This window comes from Alosa pseudoharengus, unplaced genomic scaffold (genome assembly GCF_046254945.1).
Source record: "Alosa pseudoharengus isolate Yale_2024_CS ecotype anadromous, Long Island Sound unplaced genomic scaffold, YU_APseudo_1.1 YU_APseudo_1.1_scf_3, whole genome shotgun sequence".
NCBI lineage: Eukaryota > Metazoa > Chordata > Actinopteri > Clupeiformes > Clupeidae > Alosa > Alosa pseudoharengus.
The window spans coordinates 42,251,777-42,277,299 of NW_027468718.1; the positions used below are offsets into that span (position 1 = coordinate 42,251,777).

The window sequence follows — 25,523 nt, forward strand, 5'->3', positions numbered from 1 at the left end:
AAGTGCACAAATAAGAAATGGTTTGACATACAGTACTTAAAAAAAAAATATTTTTCAGTCTGTCTGTCTAACACCTATGAGCCCTGTTTGTTTCCTACAGTGTAACAGAGCTTACTCATAGCAGAACCTTAACTCACTCTGTCACTGGAAGGCAACTGTCATGACAACTGAGCAGGAAGCTAACCTAGATAGCCAGTGGGCCTTTCACAGACCAAGGGAATAGTGTGCTGTGGAGACCAGTAAAGACTATTCATCCATCTTATTAGGTGGATTCCTCTGGATTAGCCTATACTACATTGACCAATAATGTTTGTTCTGTGCTTCCTTTTTAAATAATTTACATGAATTTACATTTTAATTAATAGTTTTACCTTGCATTTGTTTTTATCTGCACATTTTACTTTTATTTATGTAAAGCACATTCTGTGAGTGAAGTGTGCTATAAAATCCTGTCATGCACAAAACACTATAGGACACTAACCTTCATTTTCATGCAATTCCAGCCAGTGCTACTGAGGGATGGAGCAGATTGTGTAGATGTGTACAAACAATTACATCAAGATCTGGCCATGATTTGTCAACAGTGAAGTTAGCCCCCACTACTCCATCCATCTATTCATCTTTACTAGTCCACCATACATCTGTTCTCTGCTGGGTTGTATTGCTGGAATAAAGGATTCCAGCTAAGCTTGACTTTTTAGAGCTTCATTGCATAGCACTGCATCTTTTACAGTCCTCATCAATTCATTGGAGCAATTAGTCTACTATAACATGGGATTTGTGTGCAAGCATTCATGCTCCTTGTATCCTCCTAAATAACATTCTATCACTGTTTGGGATATTCTGAAACTGTGGACACAGCCAGTACACTTGGATAGTAGACCTCCTTGTTGTATCTAAGGGAGGTGGTGGTAGCCAATGGGTTTACTCATTGTAATTGTTGGGCACCCAAAACAATAATTACTTTCATGAGGACACATTGATAAGAAAAAATATATACATGCATACAGTACATGCCCATAGTCCTTACATACACACATATTTTATTGTTTTAATCAAGAAAGGTGTAGGTTGAAAATGGTGTTTAAATGCAATCAGCTAAATCCAGATTAACAAACAAGCATTATTGTACTCCTTGAAAATGATGACAAAAACATCCCTTTATTGAATAATTAATGTTCATCTCTAACTTACTGATATTGTTCCCTTTTTTAAAAAAAAGATTGTAAGGAAAGTTTTAAGCTAACTGGCTTGTCTTAGGCATCCTTTTTATAAAAACATATAAAGTATTTAAAAAAAGTCATTCATTCAATTAAAAATACCAATTTCAAATTTCATTTTTGATATTTTGCAATCAAATCCTGCAGAACGTCCTTCTCATTCATTTGAAGGGCTTTGAACAGTATCTCTGCCTGATTTTTGACGGTTATTCTATTCAGGATCATCCTCATCTGGGCTTCCTTAGTCCTCTCTGCTTCCACTTCAGAGATCATTTCAGAGTGAAAACCCTCCTCCTTCAGATGGTCTAGAATGGGCATGAGGTTTTTCACTGACTTAATAAGAGAACTGCGATTCTTCTCTAAAAATTTATTTTTTTCTAAACAGAAAGAAGAGAAGACACCAAGAAAAATATATTAAAATAATTATCCCACATAATCCATTTTAGTTACTCTGACTAGTGTGGCATAAAATAGTCAGATGTATACTTAATAGTATACAACATGAATCAGATGTCAAACTGCCATATATGCCTGTGACATGCCACACTGACACATTACATCTTCTGGTCATGATATGTGCCAGTCAAAAACAGGTTCAATTGTTTGTTCTAATATTCATTTCTAAACATGCCACAATATTTATATATTTCTCAAATCAAGCCATGCCCCTAAAATGAAATGTGCTGTACAAAAGAATGTCACCTGTTGATGTGACACTCAAAATAAAGGTGATGCCATAAAATGTACTGTGGCAATGACATAAAACAACTCCTTTGTCAATTGTCACAACTGTTTGGACTTTACCTGGTATCAGGCTATCAAAGTCTGCTGAGACATCTGTTGAAGGCCCACTTCCATCTATGCAGATAAAAAGAACAGGATCAATCAAGTCAATATTTTGTTAATAGTCATGCACTATATTGTTCTATTGTTATTGGTTGGTCAATTAAATACGCCTGCTAGCTGTTGCATCAAAACAACTGTTCCACGGCTATCCTTCTTTCTTAAAACAAGGAACTAGCTATAGGGTCTTATATTTACCATTACAATGCCATTTCATATACTTCGCTACCTATTTCCACTGTTCATTAAGCACAATGAACTAATTAGTATGAAATAGCTTTTATAAAACATCCTATAAATCACCTGATAGGGACGACGCCAACCATTTGGCAAGGTCAGGATATGTTTCCTTAATCCTGTCGTCCTCGAGCGCGCGAAGAAATTCTGCACAAGTATCCTCTCCCTTTTTATACAACATGTCAAGAAGGTCACCATTTGCCGTATATGGGTCTGGGATGCTTTTTATTTTTCTATATTCACTATCAGTTATAATGCACTCTGAATGGACATGTTGTAAAACAAGGTTTCGATCAAGCCCCAGCCATTCCACGAGTTTGATTTTATTCTTTTTGATAAGCTGCTTCTTCTAAAGGGACATAAAGACAGTCAGATTTAGACCTTCGACTGGAGAGAAATTTGACATAAACGGTACAATAGCAATATTTGAAATGTCCCAACTTACCGACTGATCCATCTAGTTTTTGAAGTTGGTGTAAAATAATAAATTTACAACTCTGGGGAGTTATGACAGCTTCCTTGTTTCGCGTTCTAGTTTCGTTTTTAGGGTTATACATTAGGGCGGAGTCAGCAGCAAAGCAGTAGAACTTAAACTTTGAGCTCAAGAGGCTCAAACTCATTTAGGCTACTGAGTTAGGCCTATAGGACTCTCTAGGTTTTCTCTCAAGTATTTATCAGGATCTGCTATCTGGCTCACTTTTACCCTTGGTTCTACTTTCCCTGCCTTCTTTCAAAGACCCTGGCCTGCTCCCTGGCTCTGAACTGTATTCAAGATAAAGGGCGCTATTTTGCAACCTGGCGCATGGCGGAAAGGTAGTTAAAGGTGCTCTAAGCGATGCTGGGTAACGTCACTTCTGTTGACTTTCAAACAAAACAGAGAGCTAGCTCGCGACTTCCTCCCCCTCCCTCCCGTGCTGCTCCCGTGCAATTGAAACTCTTCTAAACCAAAGTCCTTTTAGGCAAGTCCCTCCACTCGGCGGCCATATTGCAACGCTTTTTGGGCACTCATCGGGCCTATTCAGCAGAAATGCGCGTGCGCAAGGCTTCACGACACCAATCTTGCTCCAGCGGCGAGTTCACAACACATGATTGGCACGATGTCTTCACAACACACCATATCATTGCCTCGATGTATTCACATCACACCACATGATTGGCTCAATGTATTCACATGTTGATGTTTTGCCGAGGAAGGGGTGTGATATGTGTAGACAACGGCCATATTGCCGTTACAAACTAACCCCATGCATTTCTATGGAGGATTTTTTGAGTGCTGTGTCTCCTCATTAGAAAGTCTCTGTCTACAGTAAACGCGCATCTCGTCTGTGATTTGCTGTTTGTTTTTATGGGCTAGGTTTGCCCAGGTTGTTTTTGTTGCCGTTTTTGGAGCCTGGACTGTCCACAGAGATCATGTTTTTTTTTTTTTTACAGTGTGTTCAGGACACTCTAGCCGTTGGTTAGTATAGGCCAGTCAATCTAGCCCAAAAAGACAAAACATTTGCAACAGAAATGTCTCATAGGTTTTATTGTTCCTAGTACCCTCCTGAATCATAGGCTAAAAGTCTACCGCAGCAGATGGAGTATATTTATCTTAGCTGAACATATATTTTTTCGAGATTAAAGGTCAAAGTTGTGCCCAACACTCTAAATAAATCGAGTAGCCTAGAATAGGGGAAAATGTTCAATTAATAGCTATCACTATGAAACTTATCCAGTTGATTAGTGACATCATACCAAAGAAAAAATGTATTACAAGTTTTTGAGATTTTATGTATATGCGAATTAGGCCTAGGATATTTTAAGAAAAATATATGAAGTTAAATAATGAAGTAAGGTAGGCTATAACTACATTCACAGGAAAAAAATATATACAGGCAATTGAAAAAAAACCTCATCTCAATTTCAATCGCGGTTAACGGTGTATTTATTTCCAGATATACGCTTGATTCAGATTTCTCTTGCCGCAGCTACCAGAAGAGTTACACATTTCAGACAGGTTGCTCACGTCCCATGTAGGCCTACACATTTCAGACAGGTTGCTCACGTCCCATGTAGGCCTACACATTTCAGACAGGTTGCTCACGTCCCATGTAGGCCTACACATTTCAGACAGGTTGCTCACGTCCCATGTAGGCCTACACATTTCAGACAGGTTGCTCACGTCCCATGTAGGCCTACACATTTCAGACAGGTTGCCCACGTCCCATGTAGGCCTACACATTTCAGACAGGTTGCTCACGTCCCATGTAGGCCTACTGTACGTCGTCAAGCTCAGTTTGAGGCTGCGCAGTACAATAAGCCATCGCCTGAAAAGTGGTTCTAATTGACTTCACTTTGTCCATTTCTTTTACTGTCTATGATGACTCCCAATAAGTCCTTTACATAGGCCTACAGAATGTGGTAGACCTAGCAGGGCTGAAACATATCAGGACAAAGCACTGGGAGAAAAGATTTACCAGATTTATTTTTTATTCCAATTTGCACTATAGTAACGGTTACAAATCCTTATTAAATCCGTATTAAGTTAGCAGAAAAAGCTGCATGCTGAGTAGGTGAAGCAATTCACAGCAGAAACAGGAAGTGTAAGTGAAGACCAGTAACCCACAGCCACTAGTGAGAGCTATAGGATGGGAAACACTGAGTTACAACATAACAACAAATCCAAGAATGCATACAGTAGGCCTACTGTAGGAATTGCAGCACGACTCTGAATGAAAATTGACAGCATAGCATAGAGCACAAGCAGAAGCTAACAACAAAGCACTTGAAATGACTGCTATGGATTCACAGCAAGCAAAGCAAGAAAGCAGCAGATGTTCAGATGATCATTACAGGTTATACTGTATACTGGGACACTACATTGGTGATAATGGGTAAACTACAGTACATAGTCAGACCAATGAAAGGATTCATTTGTGCCCATGTAAAACTAATGAGAAGCTACAGTAGCATGCTATTTTCAAACCTGTTACATCAGTCACATGGTTACAACTTTGATTTTCATGTTGATACACATGTGGTCTTTCAAATAGACTCATTTGTTGCGCTCTGGCAGATTGTGGCCAAGCACAGAGAGCCAGAATCCTATGTGGAAAGTAGTAATGAGACAGAATACACAAATTACCTTATAAATGTACATAATGCATCTCCCTTCTAAGTCAGTGACCACCGTGACAGCTAAGAAAGGGTGTATCAAAACAAAAACAGCTCCATTTCCCTGTTTATCACAAACAGTAATAAATACTATAAATCCCCTGTATATGTTGAAACAGCAACATATATAGAATATTATGCACTTGTTACCGGACAAGTAAGCATTGTTAGCGTTGTTAGCAAATTGTGCTGTATAAGTGACATTTGTGCTGATAATTCTCTCTGGTGTGGACTTTAATGTGCGCCATGTTGTTTTTTCAGTTGTTCACCACACATGTAGCTTGCTAGTTGAGCTTCATGAGAGGCCTCTCCTCCTTCATAAGCCACGTGCTCCTCTTCCTGTCGGCCCTTCTCTTGTCTTTGGGCTTCCTCAGGCGCCGCGGGGACGGAGTGGACCTGGACTCGCTGTCCTCCTGGGCACTGGATGTGTCAGCGCCGCCATCCTGCTCCTCGGGGATGTCGGGGACGGCCGCTCCGGCGCCGTCCATGAGGCTCCGCAGGGAAGGGTCCTCCGGAGTGCAGGTGGTGGTGGTGGCGCTCTCGCTGCTGGTCAGGTCCACGTCGTCGTTGGCGCTGCACAGCCGCTGAGTCCTGCCACCGCCGCTGCTGGGGACCGTGCTCCGCACGAACGTCCTCTCCCGCTCCATCTTCCTGCTGCCGCCGCCGGCAACGTGCTCGTTCATGTCGACCCCGGAGTCCAGGCTGGTGTTCTTCCTCTCAGAGGCCTTGTGGAGGCATTTATGCAGGTCTAACACCGAATGGCGGATTTGGGCGACCGGCTTGCCCTCTAGAGACACGAACCAAGCCCTGGGATGGGGCGAGGGTTTGCTTTTGGAGAGCTCCCGCAGGTTCTGTTCTGACGTGCCTTGGTGGTCGCTGCACAGAGGGCCCATGACCGCGGCCTCATTCAGGGTACCCGGCACTGATACCGACTCCAGCAGTGTGTTAAAATGCCCCCAGGCTCTTGCACTGGAGCGGGACCCTTTTGATCCCTCAGATGCCTGCTGCTCTTCACTCCTCTGCCTGTGGGTTTCTGACAGCGGGGGGGCTCGGGGGTAGGTCTGAGTCAAGTTGTCTTTGCTAAGCGCCTCCGCCTGAGCTTCATAGCCTGCTCCCGGCCTGGGGAGAGTGGCTGGCATGGAACTTGACGGCTGCTCCGCAGAAAGGAGGAGCTCTGCTGCCTGGAGTAAGGCCACGGGCTGGTTGTATACGTGAACTACTCTCTCAGAAAGGAACACCTTTTCACTCAGCGCCACAGGGACTCTCGTTTGATCAGATCCTCCTTCAGGCCTTACAGCCTGGCAGGCATTGATGAAATGTGGGGCATAGGAGGCAGTGAATGCTTGCTGTGCCACGTTGCCTATGTTATCATAGAGCTGATGGGCTCCTGGTAGTTTTCGACTGTCCACATAGTGATTAAGTTTCCTACCATTGGAATGAGTCGAATTTTTTTTTTGCAAATTGAAGTTAGAGACATCAGCTTTCTGAGTTGTATCTTGATAGCCGTCTGGGTCTTTGAAAGAGAATTGCTGCTGATACATGCTGTTAGTAGAAGTGGTCTGGTCTCTTTTAAAAAGATCCATATGTATATCTTTGGTTCTTTTTGGTGGTTGCACACAGGAAAAGCATCTGCAAAGAAAAAGTTGATAGTTGGTTTCATTAACGTTATGTGGATAATTTTCAGCAACCATTAAACAGTTGACACAGGTGACATAAAATGGTTATTCATGTCCAGGCAGACCACTTAGTGTAGATTTTGCAGAGCAAACACCATTGATGCACAACACATACACACACACAAACACAGTCTACAAAAATTATAGTAGATACTTACCTACAGTCACACAATAGCACCATTAAGATTCCAGATACAATTAGGATGACCCCACTCAGGACGGCCATGAGCAGGTACGCGTGTTGGTGGAAGTCCATGTGACTGGCAGGGCCCATAAGACCTGGATCAGCAAAGACAGAGCTGCTTAATGCTTCTGTGCTGGGCAAGAGTGCAAAAATAACTCATAGCATTAAGTTAAGGGTCCATACCACTGGACGAAGGAAAAGGTGCAGCGATCCAAAAGCCCAGATGGGGTGCTGTATAGGACCAGACCAGTGCACCGTCCTGCCTGGTGACAATGCCCAGTCCTTGGTTTACCCAGGCACCTGAAGGACAATAAGATGTTTACCGGCTTGGATGGTGTTTACTTCAATATTTGTAGTGATATAATGTGTCTTATAAGTACAGTTTTACAACTAACGCTTTAGGACTGTCACTTTTGTGAAAAAAATCCTGTTAGATTTTTGAGACATAAGTGTTCATTAAATCGATTGTAAAATCGATTTTCCATGTCTAAAGACGTTTAATTTTCAACGCCAAATATAGGCCAATCCACGGACAACTACCGTAACAGGTATTAAGACGAACGTAAAGAGGGCGCTTGAAGACTCACAAGCCAGCAATATTTCTGATGATTTATTGGCATAAAGTTTCGTGCTCAAAACATTCTCGAAAAAAACAATAAGCAGAGTGGACTGCAGTGGACATCAGTGAAAAACATTACTGCAGGCTTCAACGTGGCTGTGTTTACGATTAGAAATGTCAAACAAATTTCGCCTATGTAGGAATTCACGACTGCACAGTTTGCATACCGCTTTGTCCTTCTCCATAGTTTGATCTACCCAAAACCTGAAGTGCTTCCGTATCGAACTCCTCAAGTTATTAGGGCTTATCACTCGTCTCTCTCATGTCGCACAGGTTGATCGCGTTGTCCTCCATTTTTTGGCAAAACACACCGGTGCGTAAAATTGGTGGGAATTTTCTTTTTAGCTTTCGCAATGCCTACTGCACTTTTGTGCAATCGATTTTCGAACGTAAAGTGACAGCCCTCTTTAGTGGCTGCTGCCTCTGCATCCTGACCACTACAACAAGAGTCACTATATTTTGTGGACATTTTATATAAACCAGGCACCTAATAAAAAAAAAAAAAAAATATCCTATTCATACCAGCCTTGCTGTCAAAAGCCCAGGCAGGAACAGGATCGGAGACACTCAGGCCACTGTTGTCTGGCAGAAGAAGGCTTATCTGAATGGGGCCAGTCACCTGGACCTCTCTGCTTTTACAGCTGAGCTCTACGCTAACAGCAGCTACTGGTTTCAGCTCAATACTCCTATACCCTGAGAGAGACAGAAACAAACTGTGTAAGTACAGATAATATAGTAATTTAGATATGTAAGCACAGACCTCTGTAATAACAAATATGTATGCATGTCAACACACATACACCTATGCACACATATATATGTATGTATGGGTGTAAACAGACACACACAAACACACACACGTACACAAAGACACACACACAAACAAACACACACGCAAACACACACACACACACACACACACACACCTGACTTGCTGATTAGGACTCCCATGGTATTATAAAAGATGCTTTTCTCAGCAGTCGGTTGTGGCACTGTCAGGTAGGCTGTAATAGTAGAAATGTTACATTCTGGCACCGTAAGCAGGTTCTTCTGGAACTGCACATTTGGCAAGGACTCTAAAATAAAAAAAAAGTTCAGGTATAAAAAACAGGTCACAACCTCAATGTTGGCTTTAAAACTGTCACTTTGCCAAGACCAGTCAATAAAGTATAATTAAAAGTAAACATCAATGCAATTAGTGGTATATCCTTCATTAGGTGTTCTACAACACAACAGCAACAATTGGTGGCTTCTGTTGAAAATTGTTGTTTTGGTATGGATTTACTTTTGCATTATGATATTATTTGGATATTGGTGTTCATTCATGTAGTTTTTTACCAATCCTGTTAATTGGCAAAGTGCACTTCTTACTCTTACTCATAAATGTGCTAAGGAGGCATGCAAGGTAAGTTTTCTTGAATATAGCTGAGTGTCGCATGCATATCATAGGGGTAATAGGTCATCTGATTTAAGCAACAGTTAAAATTGTAACCCTCGTCACATGACGTGCACACCTGATATTTTTCCTGTTATCAAAACAGAGTCTTCAAACAGCCAGATATTCCCTTGGGTTTGGGAGACCAGCGATAGAGTCACGGATGAGAATACTGAAAAAAAGATGACAGAGAGACAGAAAAGCAAAGACTTCAAAGGGACTGCCTGTTAAATCATGAACTGACATTCAGGAAAGAAAAAAAAATCTAGCTAGGTAGTCCTATCATCATGCACACTGCATATGGGTTTGTCACAGCACTGGCAGCTGTTGCAGTTGCATGTTATCAAAGCTAGATGGAGACCTCACATCAAAAATTCAGATGCTGCACCTTGCATGCGTGTTGGGTGGTGAGATTTCATTTGAAGTCCTGAATGTGCTTTGTTGGTCTAAATAACTACTCATCTTAGGGACCAACACATGCATTACTGAGGCTAAGAGAGAGAGAGAGAGTGTGTGTGTGTGTAAGTATATATTCACAATATCACTGTAAAATATGTAGCAGTGTGTCAACCAAGCAGTGAACAAAGCAAGGCAGAAATCCCAGAGCAGTCTCCTAACAAATAGAAAAAACATGTACCTTCATTAAAAATCAAAACGTGTATATTTTCTCTGATATTTGCGATGCAGAAATAACATGGTGGGAGTTGATAAAATCTGAAACTGCATGAGTGCTATGTCTCTCCGCAGGGATATCTAAACATGTCAAGATGGATCTGCTGCAGGTTCGTGTGCTGGCGAAGTGCTCCTGTTTCCCATCATGAGGTTCACCATCACCCTCAGGACCCTCTCACACATTTACTGGACATCTGGCACAAATACCTCACATTATACCATGGTCTAGGTTGAAAAGGGTGTCGTTTAAAAAGTGATATACAGTACTACACCTATAAAATTATTATGACGTAGCTTGACAACGCCTGGGTTAGTCCGCTTAGCTGTGACTTATCAACATTCCACAGCATTGCGATAAACAGCTGAAAAAACTAACGATTTTAGTTCTAAAACTCATTTAGTATTAATAATTGATTTCATATTTATTTATTTCGTAAGTGACCATGGTATAAACGGGATAATGCCCTTCGATGCGTCCATTATCAGAAATAAATGGACTTCGCGAAGCAACCGTCATGCCTCTGCGTCGTCCATTTATTTCTGATAATGGACACCTCGTCGGGCATTATCCCTTACATATAAATCCTTCTCAAACTCCCTCCTTCTCATCTTGAAAATGTCTTTGAAATAAAACAAATACCGGTATTGTGTCAACACACAATATGGCCCATTTCCTACTGTTACATATAAAAACTATGTTTCATATATGACCTACCTTGCATGTAAAGGGGATATGTACCATTTTAGTACGGCAAGTACAATATATGCAAGCACTTTACCGCAGCTTTATAATGATTATATTGTACACAACTAGTGTGATTCTTATATGTTTTTATAGATGTTTTCCATATGGGTCTTACTTGGCATTTTGGAGGCCTTCCATGGCAGTGGTGTGAGAACATAGCCGTTCAGACTGCCCACTATTGTGACGGACTGCTGCGGTGAGTAGGGCACTCGAAGCACTGCAGAGCCATCTTCACTAGTAAGGGTGGAACTGGAGAGAACGTAGTTTACAAAGAGCTCCACAGACGCCCCCTTGAGACCCTGTCGACTGGCTGCGTCCCTCACGTGAACCTTCAGAGTGAAGACAGCCACTGGGGGGGACAAGTGAGGAAAAAATTGGGTCAGTGGGATGGCTGGGAAAGAGTGTGTGTGTGTGTGTGTGTGTGTGAAAGAGAGAGAGAGACAGAGAAAGAAAGAGAGAGAGTGGGAGGGAGGGGGCAGACACACCCAGAGACATTTGATGAGAAACAAGTGGAATTGAGTTTGAACAGCATAATGTCAAGTCTACTGACAGAATAAGAACTCTGTCTACTGACAGAATAAGAACTGCATTGCCTCAGCGTATACTTCATTAACATCTTGATAAAGTCTGTTCTACACGGTCCATCAACCAACGGTTCTGTGGACTCAAGCAATGCATGAGAAGCAGATTGAGGCTTCCGGATTCATGAACTGAACTATTCTATTAAGCAAGATGGCACACTGAAATCTCAAATTTGTATCAAACAAAAGGGACTCTATCCTTCAATACAGCACTACACAGCTGTATCTATTCTTAATCCAACTGACAAAGGCACAGTACACCAGACAAATCACAAGGGCCTTTAGTTTAGTCTTCCTGACCGAGCGAGCGAGCAATGCATATGGTTGTGGGCAGGACAGCCAAGCCAGGCGTGGGCGGCTGTCCTCTCATGAGGTGAAGAGATGGGTACAGACGTCCCAAACAGCCTCGCCACGCTGCAGTGCTGCAGGCATCTCCGGCTATCCCAGAAACCCCTTTTCCACCCGAGAGTAGTGGTGTTTACATTATGTAACATGACAGGGTATCGTCAATAGACTGGAAACGTGGTCGAAGACGACTTTTTCCAACATAACTTAAATATGAAATTAAGTCTGAGCATAAGGTATGTTTTTTTTTTAAAGCATATAGGCATTGCCATCACATACAGACAAGCAAGAGACTCTCAGCTATGACAGTCACTTGTTCTTAATGGGAGTTCAGAATGCTGACTTGGCACATACAGTATGCATCAGGAGCCTGAGACACTTTAGGGACATGCTGACATGAATGAAGAGGACTTCAGCAATGCTACCAGTATCTAGAAAAAGGCGACATTAATCTGTGACATCTATAATTACAATCCACAATCTAAAATCTCAATGATATAATTACATTGGTTGAGTACTCTTCATTGTTTTCCAGATGATAGAGTGAAACAGCAGCATCTGAAAAACAATGCATCGGTTTACACATAAAGGTGGTGTAGAATGCATCTCTCACTACATAAATTGGCACATTTAAGAAATCGTGCCTTTTATGGTTAATCTGATTATAAGCCGGGTAAGACAAACTGTCTGATGCTGCAGTCCCACGCTATAAAGAAACAAAAGAAGTGCACAGATTCAGCCATCAGCCTTAAATAGCAACAGCACATGTTCTATATAAAAGTGGGCCAGCCCATTCTGAGTCTGAGTGTACAGTATAGTGGCCATCAGGTCCTGCAATCTTTTACCAGACCTCAGCCTCATAAAACACACACCAAATTCAAAGCAAGAGTAAGAATCATCACTAGGCTGAGAGAGCTATCTGGGTGTTACGGCTACTCCCATGGTTGTTCAGTCTGTGGATGAAATGGGACTTTCCCATCACTCTCCTCCAATTTGGATAGCAGTGGAGGTCATGTTACAGTGTGCATCGATCCCAAAAGAGGCACTTGCGTTGCAGACCTGTAAGCTTTGCCCTGCCCAACAACCCATCAGCACACACACACACACAAACACACACACAGCACACACCCCTCCCCTCCCCCCATGCTATTTCTTGGCAAACCACTCCTGGCCAAAGGCCAGACGGATGAGTTTCTGCCCCAGGCACTGTTCAGATGCATCCTCCGTACAACACTAGGCTGAAGCCTTCTGCGAATCAGTGTTGAGTGTTTCCGAAACTTCAAGGAAAGTGATGGTGTTTTTGTTGTAACAATGCTGTCTCATCATATTTTCAAGTGCCCCCAATAAATATTTGATTACATACACTGTATATTTTATATGTGTAAAAGAAATAACTAAGGGAGCAACATATGGCAATTTCACTCTGACGGTGTCGTTTTTAGAATCAGGAGACTTCAGACAGCGTGTCCTTCAGTGAAGTTTGATGGACATCACATCTTGATAAGCTCCCTCTGATAACTGACTGAGGCGTCTGATTCTCTTCAGGACTCTCCCGATCACACAGCAGTAGCTTAATGGACCAGAAGCCAGTATAAAGGATGGACTGATAAATCTGCACCGAGGGTGAAATATACCAGATTACTATAATCCTCTCGTATGACCTGCCACAGATATACCCACACTGACATACTTTCGCTTTTATCACAGACTATCAAACCTTCATGTTCGACATGAGTGCTTGCATCGAACTGACTTAACCATTTAGTGACAAATGAATCATGGCTGTCTGATACTAACACAAATATGCTGAGGTTAAGTTTGCAGGTAGGTTTTGATGACATGAAATATTAACACAGAGCACATGATCTTGCTGTATGTACAAAGCTCACTAAGTAGAATTAGCAATCAATGTTCTCCAAGGGTAAGTGCATGCATCCATTGTGCTCTGTCAGCTGGACTGTACTATGCTGATAAAGCTAAATGTCAACAACAGTTAAGAGAAAAGAACTGAACAGTATGTGCTTCAGCGACTTATTGCCATTAATGTTGCATCGGAAAACAATCCACAGAAGCACTGTTTTAAGGCCTAAACTTGTAAAGCCGTTTTGTAATTTTGTTTTTTGATGTTGTCACGAACTCCAGGCAATCCTTTTAAACAATGAATACTGAATGAATAATCTCCTTTCCTTTACAAGCCAAGTAAAAATTAGCTCAGAGCACTGTCACAAGGAATCCTCATTATATTACTGTAACCTCTTTTGTGACTAATACCGACTAACACAATTGAGAGATCGACTTATAAAATGTAGTTATCCACATTCATCATACACAAAGAGTGTTAATTTGTATGGTTATGGTATTTAGTAGATGCCTTTATGCAAAGTCTTTAAATGGTATTTAGAATTCAGATGTGGCTGACTGTACATAGACATACAGTAAGGGCTTTGGCAGAAGGCTATAGTGGGTGAGTGGGAGAAAGAGCTCATTACGTAAGAAGGATGAGAGCAAGAGGGAACGAAACCTTACAGGCCCCAGCTATGCGCATTCTGCTGATTGCCTCAGCCTCATACAGACACATTAAGGAGGGATTTACCATATCACGCAGCCTTTCAGGAGCACAGGATAAATCCTAATGCTCAGAAACTCAGAAACTGAAATTGGACTCGGAAACTTCCAGGTCATTGCTGTGGATTTAGGGCAGGCCAGGCAGGGTCAGGGTGAGATCAGTATCTGGGGCATGTTTGATCATAGAAAAATATACAGAGGAGAGATCACAGAGATGGAGGATATATGTGTAGCCTCCATGGGGGAAAGTATTTGCTGTAAACTCTAGTTTTTTATGCAACTTTTAGATATGATGGATTAACATTGGCTATGCTATAAATCCTCCAGCAATTTTAATGATGCACAGAGAATGACCCTGTTCTGAGCTGAAGGCAAACTGTTACTGTCATTAAAAAAAAAACTACATGATTATAAATGATTGACCAGAATAATAAAACATTAGTGGGTATAATGAAGGTCACTTCATGCAGAGTCACTTCAACATCAATTGTGAATCGCACATTACTTGTAGTAAATGGTCTGCTTTAACAAATTTTAACAAAATAACACATTTTGGCAGCCATGGCCTACTGGTTAGCACTTCGGACTTATAACCGGAGGGTTGCCGGTTCGAACCCCGACCAGTAGGCACGGCTGAAGTGCCTTTGAGCAAGGCACCTAACCCTTCACTGCTCCCCGAGCACCGCTGTTGTTGCAGGCAGCTCACTGCGCTGGGATTAGTGTGTGCTTCACTTTGTGTTCACTGTGTGCTGAGTGTGTTTCACTAATTCACGGATTGGGATAAATGCAGAGACCAAATTTCCCTCACGGGATCAAAAGAGTATATATACTTATACTTAAATCCCCAAGTCTCCATAGATGGAATACTTGGAGAAAATAATCACACCCACATTGGGGTCACAGTGAAGTTGGCAAATAACAAATGTCCTCACTTCATGAAAAACTATTACAACATGCCCTCACACAAAACAACACTTTAATGCCCTCATTTCATATGATCAAGGCAAGCAGGAAGCAACTCAATCAATGTGAGTAATAATATGTACTCAGCAGCCCTCACCAAGATGCATGCTGAACATCAAGCCATGGGTGTAAACAAAAAGCCATTAGCTCATCCTGGAGCATGCCGCACGTTTAGAAATCCTGCCCCTACAAGAACATTAGCATGCATATCTATTTACACACTGTACCTGAGTCAATGGAGAATATTGATTAGTTCATCAGCTGACTACCATGTAATGGAGTCAAATCCAGGGTACTTAATCACCCAGCTATCCCTCCTAATTGATTAATATCACTGTGTGTATGTGTGTGTGAGCTGCATATCGTGTTAGTGGCTCCATAATGGAGCTCTTCGCTGTGCTCATGCAGTAGCCTACCAGTGCTGTGAGGAGGAATCTGAATTTAAAGGACTCAGACATAAGAGGGGAGACATCAGAGCTGTAAGTGCAGTGTGCGCACGCGTGTGCAGGAGCTGACTGTTCAGCCACGAGGGATGCTATTCGCTGATGAGGCGGGGAGGAATGTCTTGTGCGGAAGAGCCCAGCGCCTCGTGGAAAACAACAGATGGGCCGGGAGGCAGGAGGGAGTTCTGTTCTGGTGGCTGAGCACACCATATTCTTTGGATCGGAGCAAAACACAGAGGGCTTACTTTGTGAAAGCAGGGCACTATAGCTATAGCAATATAGCTGGCAGAGATGGCTTGACTGTGTGCAGCACTGCCTACAGGCTACAATCCAAAGAAAGAATGGTGTTCATTGTGCCTTAAATGTATTATCATCCTCTGTTTCCTATGTGATAAGCCATGCAGAAGCAAATCTCTCAGGAATCGTGACATTATTGTGTCCAGAATCAGTCTTAATTGATGTCTGATGTCAAGATGTCGATATCATACACAAACCATCAGAAAAAAAAACATAAATGTCAGATGACAAAAACATTCTGTTATTGAGCAAATCTTCACAATTCCACTGTCATTGTTTTGTCATTTTTTACAGTAAAACTGACTGGAATTGTACATCAGACAACAGGCCAACAGTGACCTTTGGTATGAACCTTGTCGCTCATCAAAGCACCCCACTGTTGCTCAGTGCAATTCAGTGCGATCCCAGAATCAATTTACATTTGCATCTATCACAGACTGTTATGAAATTTACAAGGCTATGATACAAGGAGACATATTATTCTTATTAAAGAATCAAGAACAAGGAAATATTGCCAGCATTTAGCCTAACACGAGTAGGCCTATATAATGATCGATCCATCTAAACTACTGCAATAAAAAAGAAAGAAAGACAAGTGCTTTGTCTTTTTGGTCTACAGGCTAGGCTACTACCCATACTCTTCAAATCAATTAAAGCGACAATTCTATCAGGATATCTGAGAAATATGACCAAAACAGTAGGCTAGCCTACTTGCTGCGTTCCCAGAATTCACTTGTTACTGAAGCGTCTTCTACCTGATTCAGTGACGTCGGTCTTCAGGAACTGCTGATGGATTAGCTCGGGCAGTTGCTGAGCATCTTCCACAAAGTTGTCGACATCTCGGTTAGTTACGACCAGTGCACTGTCGAGCCCTCTCAACCCATCTTCACTCAGAATCAGCAGCGTGACCACCAGAAAGTAAGGAAACTCAGACATTGTGAGGGACAATATATGGAAAGAGACATAACTGCAAAGAGGATCCGGTGAATGAGAGGAGGAGCGCGCACCACAATCGAGCTAGTCCCTTGTGGATGCGCTAGCCTACTATTACGGCATCACACATTGCCACACGATGATAGCAATCGCCCAAAGCTGAACTGTAATGGCATGCGTGCAATCTAGTGTGCACTAACGCATTGCTGCCATCTGCTGGAACAAAGCTGACGAGATGCCGTAGCCTACATGTATTTCATTCAGGAAGAATCCTACTGTAGGCCTATCAGTACTGTCTATATTCCCTTAAACTGCCAGAGTAGGTTTCAGATGGTGCAACGGAATCAATGAAAATGATTATCTGCCGTTTTGTAATGATATTAAAGGATATTCACAGAGTGGCTCCTAGCTGACAGTCTACTTTCATTTTCTGTGAGTCTTTTGTTTGCCCACTAGATGGCAGCAGCATATTACAGTTTTTCTCAGTCGCTTTGGTGCTTTTCTCAGAATGAAAACTATTAGTTCAACCTTCACAACATTTAGTAATTATGACCGCCGCGCAGCGAAGCGGCGGTCATATAGGTTTAGTCAGATTTTTTTTTCTTTTTTTTTTTTTTTCCGCATGTCCAAATTTCTGTCAATGATTCCCGGGACACTGAAAGACCGGGGTAGACGAAACTTGGTGGGCATGTAACCCCATATGGATAGCATGGAACCATCGTTTTTCGTTTTGATCTGTAGCCCCCCCGCTGGACTGCACCCCCCGAAAGGAGGGTAGGGCAGACACAGTTTTCTGTGAATATCTCGAGAACCGTAAGGTTTAGGAGGACCATTTTTTTTTGTATGTTGATCTCAAGGGGCCATGTCAACCCATTCCATAACCACTCATTTCATGTATAGCGCCACCTAGTTAAACACAAAAAAGTAAAAATGAGGTGTTGTAATCGCAGGTATCTGTGACCTAACATAGTCAAAACTGCACGAAATTGGAAGTGTAGGATCATTATGACACCCTCTGAATGCACGCCAAGTTTCGTGGAATTCCGTTCATGGGGGGCCACACAATAAATTCATTTATGTTACTATACACCAACTGGCCTGTAGGTGGCCGGAGACAGTTTTCTGTGAATATCTCGAGAACCGTAGGGCCTAGGAGGTCCACCTTTTTTTTGTATGTTGATCTCAAGGGGCCATGTCAACCCATCCCATTACCACTTATTTCATGTATAGCGCCACCTAGTTAAAAATTAAAAAGCAAAAAATTAGGTGTTTTCATCACAATATCTCTGGCTGACATGGTCAAAACTGCACGAAATTGAAAGTGTAGGATCATTATGACACCCTCCGAATGCATGCCAAGTTTTGTGTACTTTCGTTCATGGGGGGCCTTACAATAAAACAATTTATGTGTACATTTAGTGACGTACACCAACAAGGATTCCCGGGACACTGAAAGACCGGGGTACACAAAACTTGGTGAGCATGTACCCCCACATGGATAGCATGGAACTGTCATTTTTCGTTTTGATCTGTAGCCCCCCCGCTGGACTGGACCCCCCGAAAGGAGGGTAGGCCAGACACAGTTCTCTGTGAATATCTTGAGAACTGTAGGGCCTAGGATGACCATTTTTTCCGTATATTTGCCTCCAGGGGTCATGTTAGCCCAGTTCATGTGCACACATGTGCACAAACAGATACACACACACACACACATTCACAGTAATCATGACACATACTCACACAGTAGACATATGTACGCTTCCATGCACAGGCACATACGCAGGCACGCACACACACACACACACACACACACACACACACACACACTCACACACACACACACACCCACACACATAACATAAACATAACACAAACAATCAAGAATTTCTCATAATTATGAACAGGCAAGATGGAGGTGGAGTTGTATAAAATTAATTTTACATGTGAAATCTATGAACTAATCATGTTTTGGTACTTGTTGTCTAGCAGATACCAGTGAGAATTGAGTGTGGATAATGCAATTTAGTGAGACAGTTAGAATCATATAGGCCTTTCAGCGTGATTTCTTTTTCTGGAAAAAATGTGCTGGACTGGGCGGCGGTCATATTTTGTACCGCTCTGCGGTACATCTAGTTTGTGCACATCATAGTAGCAATTTCTCCTTCCTCTGAACAAATTGCAAATGCTTTTGAACATGTATCAGGTGCTTTGTCATGTCAGTCCAAATGAACTATACTTATGGATGCTGAATAGTCGTTCCCAATAAAACGAATAGTCTTCATTTCATTGCTTGAGTCATTACATACAGAATTGGTGAACTAGTTATCAAATTCTGTCACAATGCTGTAGAATTGCAAAGAGCATACAGTAAAACTGTGAAATGTATAGTTTGAGCGAATTACAGTTTTTCTCAGTCGCTTTGGTACTATTCTCACATCACTATTAACATTTGCACAGCAGTTAGTGCATTTCTCAAAACAATTAGTGCAAACTGCAAAACCTAGTGGATGACCTGCAAAAGCACGTCACTTGCTCAAAATGTATAGTCCATTCCTCAAAAGCACGTATTCATGTCAATAAAACTGTCAGTGTCATCAAAATGAGAAGTCTTGACACCATCGTTTATGAACAAGATAGTCAAATGGCTTTGTCATGTTTTCATTATGACAGTTCTCTCAGTTTTTTCCAATGCAAAAAAAGGGCAGAACTCTGTGACACTACCTGAACATGCTCAAGACAGCACTATATACTACTTTTACAGCCATTTGAAAACTACAGTAAAGTTACACATTGCTGTAGTTAGGTGAGTAAGTGAGTACAAGACACTGAATACGTACATTTTTACTGTATGCTCTTTGCAATTCTACAGCATTGTGACAGAATTTGATAACTAGTTCAACAATTTTGTATGTAATGACTCAAGCAATGAAATAAAGACTATTAGTTTTATAGGGAACGACTATTCAGTATCCATAAGTATAGTTCATGTTGACTGACATGACATAAGCAAATGATAATGTTAAAAAACAGCAGAGAATTGTATGAAAGCAACTGATACTGAACTGATGTCCAAAAGCATTTGCAATTTGTTCAGAGGAAGGAGAATTTGCTACTATGATGTGCACAAATGACTAAATGTTGTGGAGGTTGAACTAATAGTTATGAGAATTTTCATTCTGATCTGCAAAAAGCACCAAAGCGACTGAGAAAAACTGTAAGGTTGAAGGTGGAAGTAAATACAGCAAAAGGATATTTGGTATCAATCGAACCGTAATTTCAAGTAGATTAAGAATTTCAGGTGCCTACAGCACATATTTGTACCAGAAAAAAGATATACAGCTTTGAATGGACCATGGTATAATGATTATTGGGCCAAAATCGTATATTATCACATATAGATATTAGCTGATATCTCCCATACTGGTAAAAGGATCTTTACCAAACTTGATGTACTTACTCACCATAAGTTCCTGATGAAATTAGTAGGTGTGTCTTGGGGTCAAAGGTCAAGGTCACGTGAGGTCATACTTGACATGCAATGTTTGTTTTATACCTCTCAAGCAGTTTGAAGGATCCTCATTAAACCCAACACAGTTAATTAAGCCTAAATTAACTGATAAGGCATTAAAGATCATGGGGTCACAGGTAGATGTTAAAGGTCATGAGGCTATAGGTGGCTGAGGCATAGAATCAGCTATCTGAATTGACATTAAAAAAGATTAAGACATTTATTAAAGCAAAACAAACTTTATTTTCTGTATAAAAACAGTTGTTTCAAAATCCACATCTTATTTAAGTATTGTAGTAGTAGCCTCTCTGAAACCAGGGGACATCAAAATAATTTGCTGTTTTAAAAATGCTAACATCTGTGTGAATACCTGTTTTAAAATAACTGTTTCAGTTCATAAATGATATTGGAGTAAAAAACAGTACTAAAAAACAGTACTAAAAGTACTATTACATAATATTCAGTACATCAATAACAACATTGTAGTTCATTTAGACAAGCTGAATAGCAAAAGTTTTAGATTAAATCCAAACCATTTCTGTCAAACATCTGATAAACATTGTCATCTTGAGCTATTTCCTTCAACTTAAATTATAACGCCAGACAAGCAATGTAAATGTTTATGTTGATAGTGTTGAATAGTGTTAGAAATAAAAACTACCCTTGCATCGCATTGCAATAGTTATACTTTGTTCCCTGAAGTTGGTAGTAGGCATATAAGCAACGGCAGCAGCGGACTGATATTACCTAGGATTTTACTAGGTATTATGGTGGGTTTTCAGGATGTGAAGGGATGTAATCATGGGTTTCATAAAGGTTTATTGCATGGGTTTTCATGTTTTAGAAGAATGTAGTCATGAGTGTCATAAGTCTTAATGCCACTGCATTTGCTGTGAGCAGTGTGAGGTCATTGTATCTTGTGTAGGCCAGACCAACTGTCAGAAGAGTAGGGTGAGTGGAAAAGTACTGGGGGTACCAGGATGAGAGGATCTCCTCCTTACATGGTTAAGGGAGAGGGGGTGTTATAAAGCTGGTGAGGACTGGACAGGACAGGGATGAGGAGGCCACTGTGCCTTATGAGTTAGGGCCTGTCCAGCTAGTAAGAGAATAAGATAAGAAGGCCTTATTTCACCAAACTGGAAGGAACCAGAAAAACTTAGGGTTACACTATTTTACATAATATGTTACCTATGCATTACATAGGTTTGCATATAGCTTTATGCATGATGGGAAGATGGTTTCCACCAATGTAAGCGACCCTGCTTGGTACTGATTGGTGAAGGGTATTGATGGAGATGGCGTGAGAGGGTGGCACGGCACTTCTCAAGGGCTGAGGAGTATAAAATATAGTGTATAGCCATCCGTAGGGGAGATCTTGTCGGGGGCCCCAGCTGATGACATCTCCTCCCTATTGCTTTGATGGTTGGGCTGTACTATCATTGCAATACGGTGAATAAAGATCAACAGTCTTCGTAAAAAATCTTCTATCTACATTGTCTCCTTCGGACGCCTTGTTCCAGAGTGCTAAATTACTAAATAGTCAAGTGGTAATTGTTAATTGGACAATTGAATTTGGAAGTGGACATTTTCTAGCCTGGAAAATCCAGACCCTGGTAATCTAGATAGATTAAGGGTCTGGCCACGAACAATGTAATGGCCCCACTCGAGGGGCGGCACCAAGCATGAATTTGAAAATCTAACTGCACGCAATTGGATACCACTAGACCAATGTTTACTCTGAATGATTCCGGACTTCGACACAATTGGATAACACTATGACCAATGTTTACTGACCTCCAACGTTGCAGCGCTGTCGTCATCAGTTTAGCTCGCCTCTGGCCCGCATATATCAGATACGCCGATTTGATTGGTTCCCGGGATGCAAGGGGTAAAAGTAACCTGCATCATTGCTCATTCCATTGTGCTCTCGCGAGAACTCTGGATTTCCAGGGTAGACATTTTCCACGACAGTATCCTGATTAAAGTGCGCTTCTCTGTTTACTTTTCGACACATTACTACTAACCACTGCTAAGAAACTAGTCCCTCAAAATGTTATGCAATCATTGAAATGCAAGGATAGAATAATGTTAGAAATATAAAACTATCAACACACAGACATTTACATCGACAGTCTGCCGTTATAATTTATTTGTCTGCCGTTATAATGTATTTGCCTGGGTGTACTGTGGAGTGGGTAAGACTATTTTTAGTGGTAGGCTAACATACAGATTACTTGCGCTAGCTTAGCACCTGCAAACTCTGCAACTAGAAGGACTGGATGAAACGTGTTGAAAACGGTCTCCACTGATAAATATCACACATGCTAACTTGGAAATTAGGTCCTTTGTCCAATATCCTGAACCACCCTTTAAAAATGTGTTGTTGCGTATAGCAATGCTATAGTAAATCAGCTTTTGCAAGCCAGTGCTACAAGATGACAGCTCACCTCCACATTGGCAGATAACGCAAAGATCTGCGCATATGCCAAGTTCCTCTTCAAGTGCTGTCTCATCATCCATTGCAGTGAAATGGAAAATAATGAATCAAGACAGTACTGAGCACAACTAAATACTGATATCCATCCCAGGGGGAAATATTGCTTCTTACAACAGTCTCATCTTTCAGAAACAAAATTTAGAAAATGAACTGCTGTCTTAATACTTTGTGTCCCTTAATGTGCTTTGTAAGAAATTATAAGGTGGCTTGTAACTCATACAATTAAATCCCATTTTTTAAGAGTTTGACAAATTCGTATTTAATTATATTATTGATATCTACCGTCAAAATCTTCCAAAATATTTAGATATTATTTTTTGCCCACCCGTAACTTCAACTGAACAGATAACATATACTGCTATGTAACTGCTAAGCACATTTGCCTACAGTAATTGCAATCAGAATCTTGATTCTTATATACAAAGGAGGGGAATTGAACTCATTGTGCTGTAGATAGGGACTCCCCATGTCAAAAACAACCAAGTCTATGTTGTGCAACATAAAAAAAATGAATTGAATTGAACATGGCATGTTGATTAGCATGTCACCGTCTATAACCTTGTATGTCAGGGGATGAAACTGACCTTAACCTTAGGAGATATGAACCAAATACTGCATGTGAGTTATTTGTGTGACCCCTTGTAACCTTGACCTTTGACCTCAAGACCTAAATTGTCTTGCCAGCTCTTTGACAACTTATAGTGGGTAAGTAGACCAAGTTTGATGAATATCTTTCAATTGTTTAAGAGATATCAGCTAATATCAAGATGTACTAACATACGTTTTTGGCCCAAAACTCATTGTGCCATGCTCCATTCAAAGGCCTATATATTTTTTCGGTACAAATCTGCGCTGTAGGCACAACAAATTCTTAATCTACAGAAAATTACGATTCAAATGATACCAAATATGCTTTTGCTGTATTTACTTCCACCTTTGACCCTTTTCTAGGCTAATTCGCTCAGACTAATATTCAGTGTCTTGTTCTCACTTACTCCCCTAACTACAGCAATTTTTTACTGTAGTTTTCAAATGGCTGTACAAGTACTGTATAGTGTTGTCTTGAGCATTTTCAGGTACTGTCACCGAGTTCTGACCTTTTTTTGCATGGGAAAACACTGAGAGCATAAACTGTCGTAATGAAAACATGACAAAGCCATTTGACTATCTTGTTCATAAACGATGGTGTCAAGACTTCTCATTTTGATGATACTGGCAGTTTCATTTACATAAATACTTGCTTTTGAGGAATGAGCAAGTGACATGCTTTTGTAGGTTATCCATAGGTTTTGCAGTTTGCACTAATTGTTTTGAGAAATGCACTAACTGCTGTGCAAATGTTAATAGTGATGTGAGAAAAGCACCAAAGCGACTGAGAAAAACTGTAAAGCAATATGATGATTGTCGATTGGTAGTATAACAAACATACAAAAGTATGTGGATGTGATTTATTGCAAATATCATTTAAATTGCTCACTCAGCTATTGTATAGGGTAGCAAACGCGTAGTTATGACACAATTTCATTAGAAATTAGATTAGAAAATAGATGAAACAGCACCTTCAAATGGCTTGAAACAGCTCATACTCGCTTACGCTTACGTAGTTGGCTGTGCTGTTACTGAAACACCTTCCATGTTTGCTGCACATGCAAAACTGAACCTGGCCCGATAAATATTTTCATATCACAGCCATATGGGGCACACATGATAAATGAGGATGTCAGTAGATAAACATAGATCCTTGGTATCATGTTACCGTAATGTTGTTCAGCAAAAAAGTCACATAGCCTACTAATTCTATCTAGTTAAAGTTTGTCGTGAAATTGTCATAATAACACCTATTTGACTGACTTGAGAGCACAATAAAAGTGACCTGAGCAGTGATGCATGGGCTACAAACAATGCAAAAAAAAAAAAACAATAGAAATACCAATGTTATACCAAAGTAATATATACCAATGGATATCACAGAGATAATGGCTATGCAGCCAGTTTGTCATTTTTACCGAGATCCAAAGACAAAGGATGCCAGTGATGAAATTAAGTATTTTTTCATCCTTAAAACTCTGTTGGGTCAGCCTTGAGGCTGTAAAGAAATAGCTTTCATGACAAAGTCCTGTATGGTAAACAGGGATTCTCTCTGTCTTTCTTTCCCTCTCTCTGTCTCTCTATCTGCAGTACAGCTTCCTTTACACACACATTTCTTTCATAACTTTTCACTTTCTCTCTCTCCACAAGATACACACACACACACTCACACACTCTTTTTCTGGCACATACACACACACAGATAGAGAGAGCAAGAGAGAGAGAGTCACTTCATCACCTTTGTTCACCCATCCTCACCTTAAACTGATTTTCTCTGGGGAATGTGGTAGCTATCCACTTAATCACCTCAGTTTCATCATTCAAATCCTGCAGGTCTTACTGTGAAATCAATAACTCCCTATGCCAATTAGTGGTGCTATTTGTCTATTACCTTATCATTTTCTTTCTCAACAAGAAGCTCTCATATAATCAAAGCAACAAACACCAACAAAAAAGGCTATTTATTTGTCTGTGAGCACCTCATTAAATGCACCATCTCGTACGAGCATGTACACAGAC

General features: G+C 41.0%; 1 protein-coding gene and 1 long non-coding RNA gene across 2 annotated transcripts; both read right to left on the reverse strand.

Moving 5' to 3' along the window:
• Positions 1-1,022: 1,022 nt before the first annotated feature.
• On the reverse strand, positions 1,023-2,829 carry LOC143100814 (uncharacterized). The gene is made up of 4 exons (XR_012981943.1): positions 2,746-2,829; positions 2,367-2,649; positions 2,025-2,078; positions 1,023-1,597 (listed from the first exon to the last, which is right to left on the reverse strand). It is a non-coding gene; the product is annotated as an uncharacterized LOC143100814 (long non-coding RNA).
• A 2,908-nt stretch (positions 2,830-5,737) lies between these two features.
• Positions 5,738-16,914, reverse strand: LOC143099957 (protein FAM171B-like). The gene is made up of 8 exons (XM_076262863.1): positions 16,734-16,914; positions 10,900-11,133; positions 9,447-9,539; positions 8,859-9,008; positions 8,455-8,625; positions 7,497-7,613; positions 7,288-7,408; positions 5,738-6,854 (listed from the first exon to the last, which is right to left on the reverse strand). Exons 1-8 carry the CDS (start codon positions 16,912-16,914, stop codon positions 5,738-5,740), a joined length of 2,184 nt encoding a protein of 727 aa, XP_076118978.1.
• Between the last annotated feature and the right edge of the window lie 8,609 nt (positions 16,915-25,523).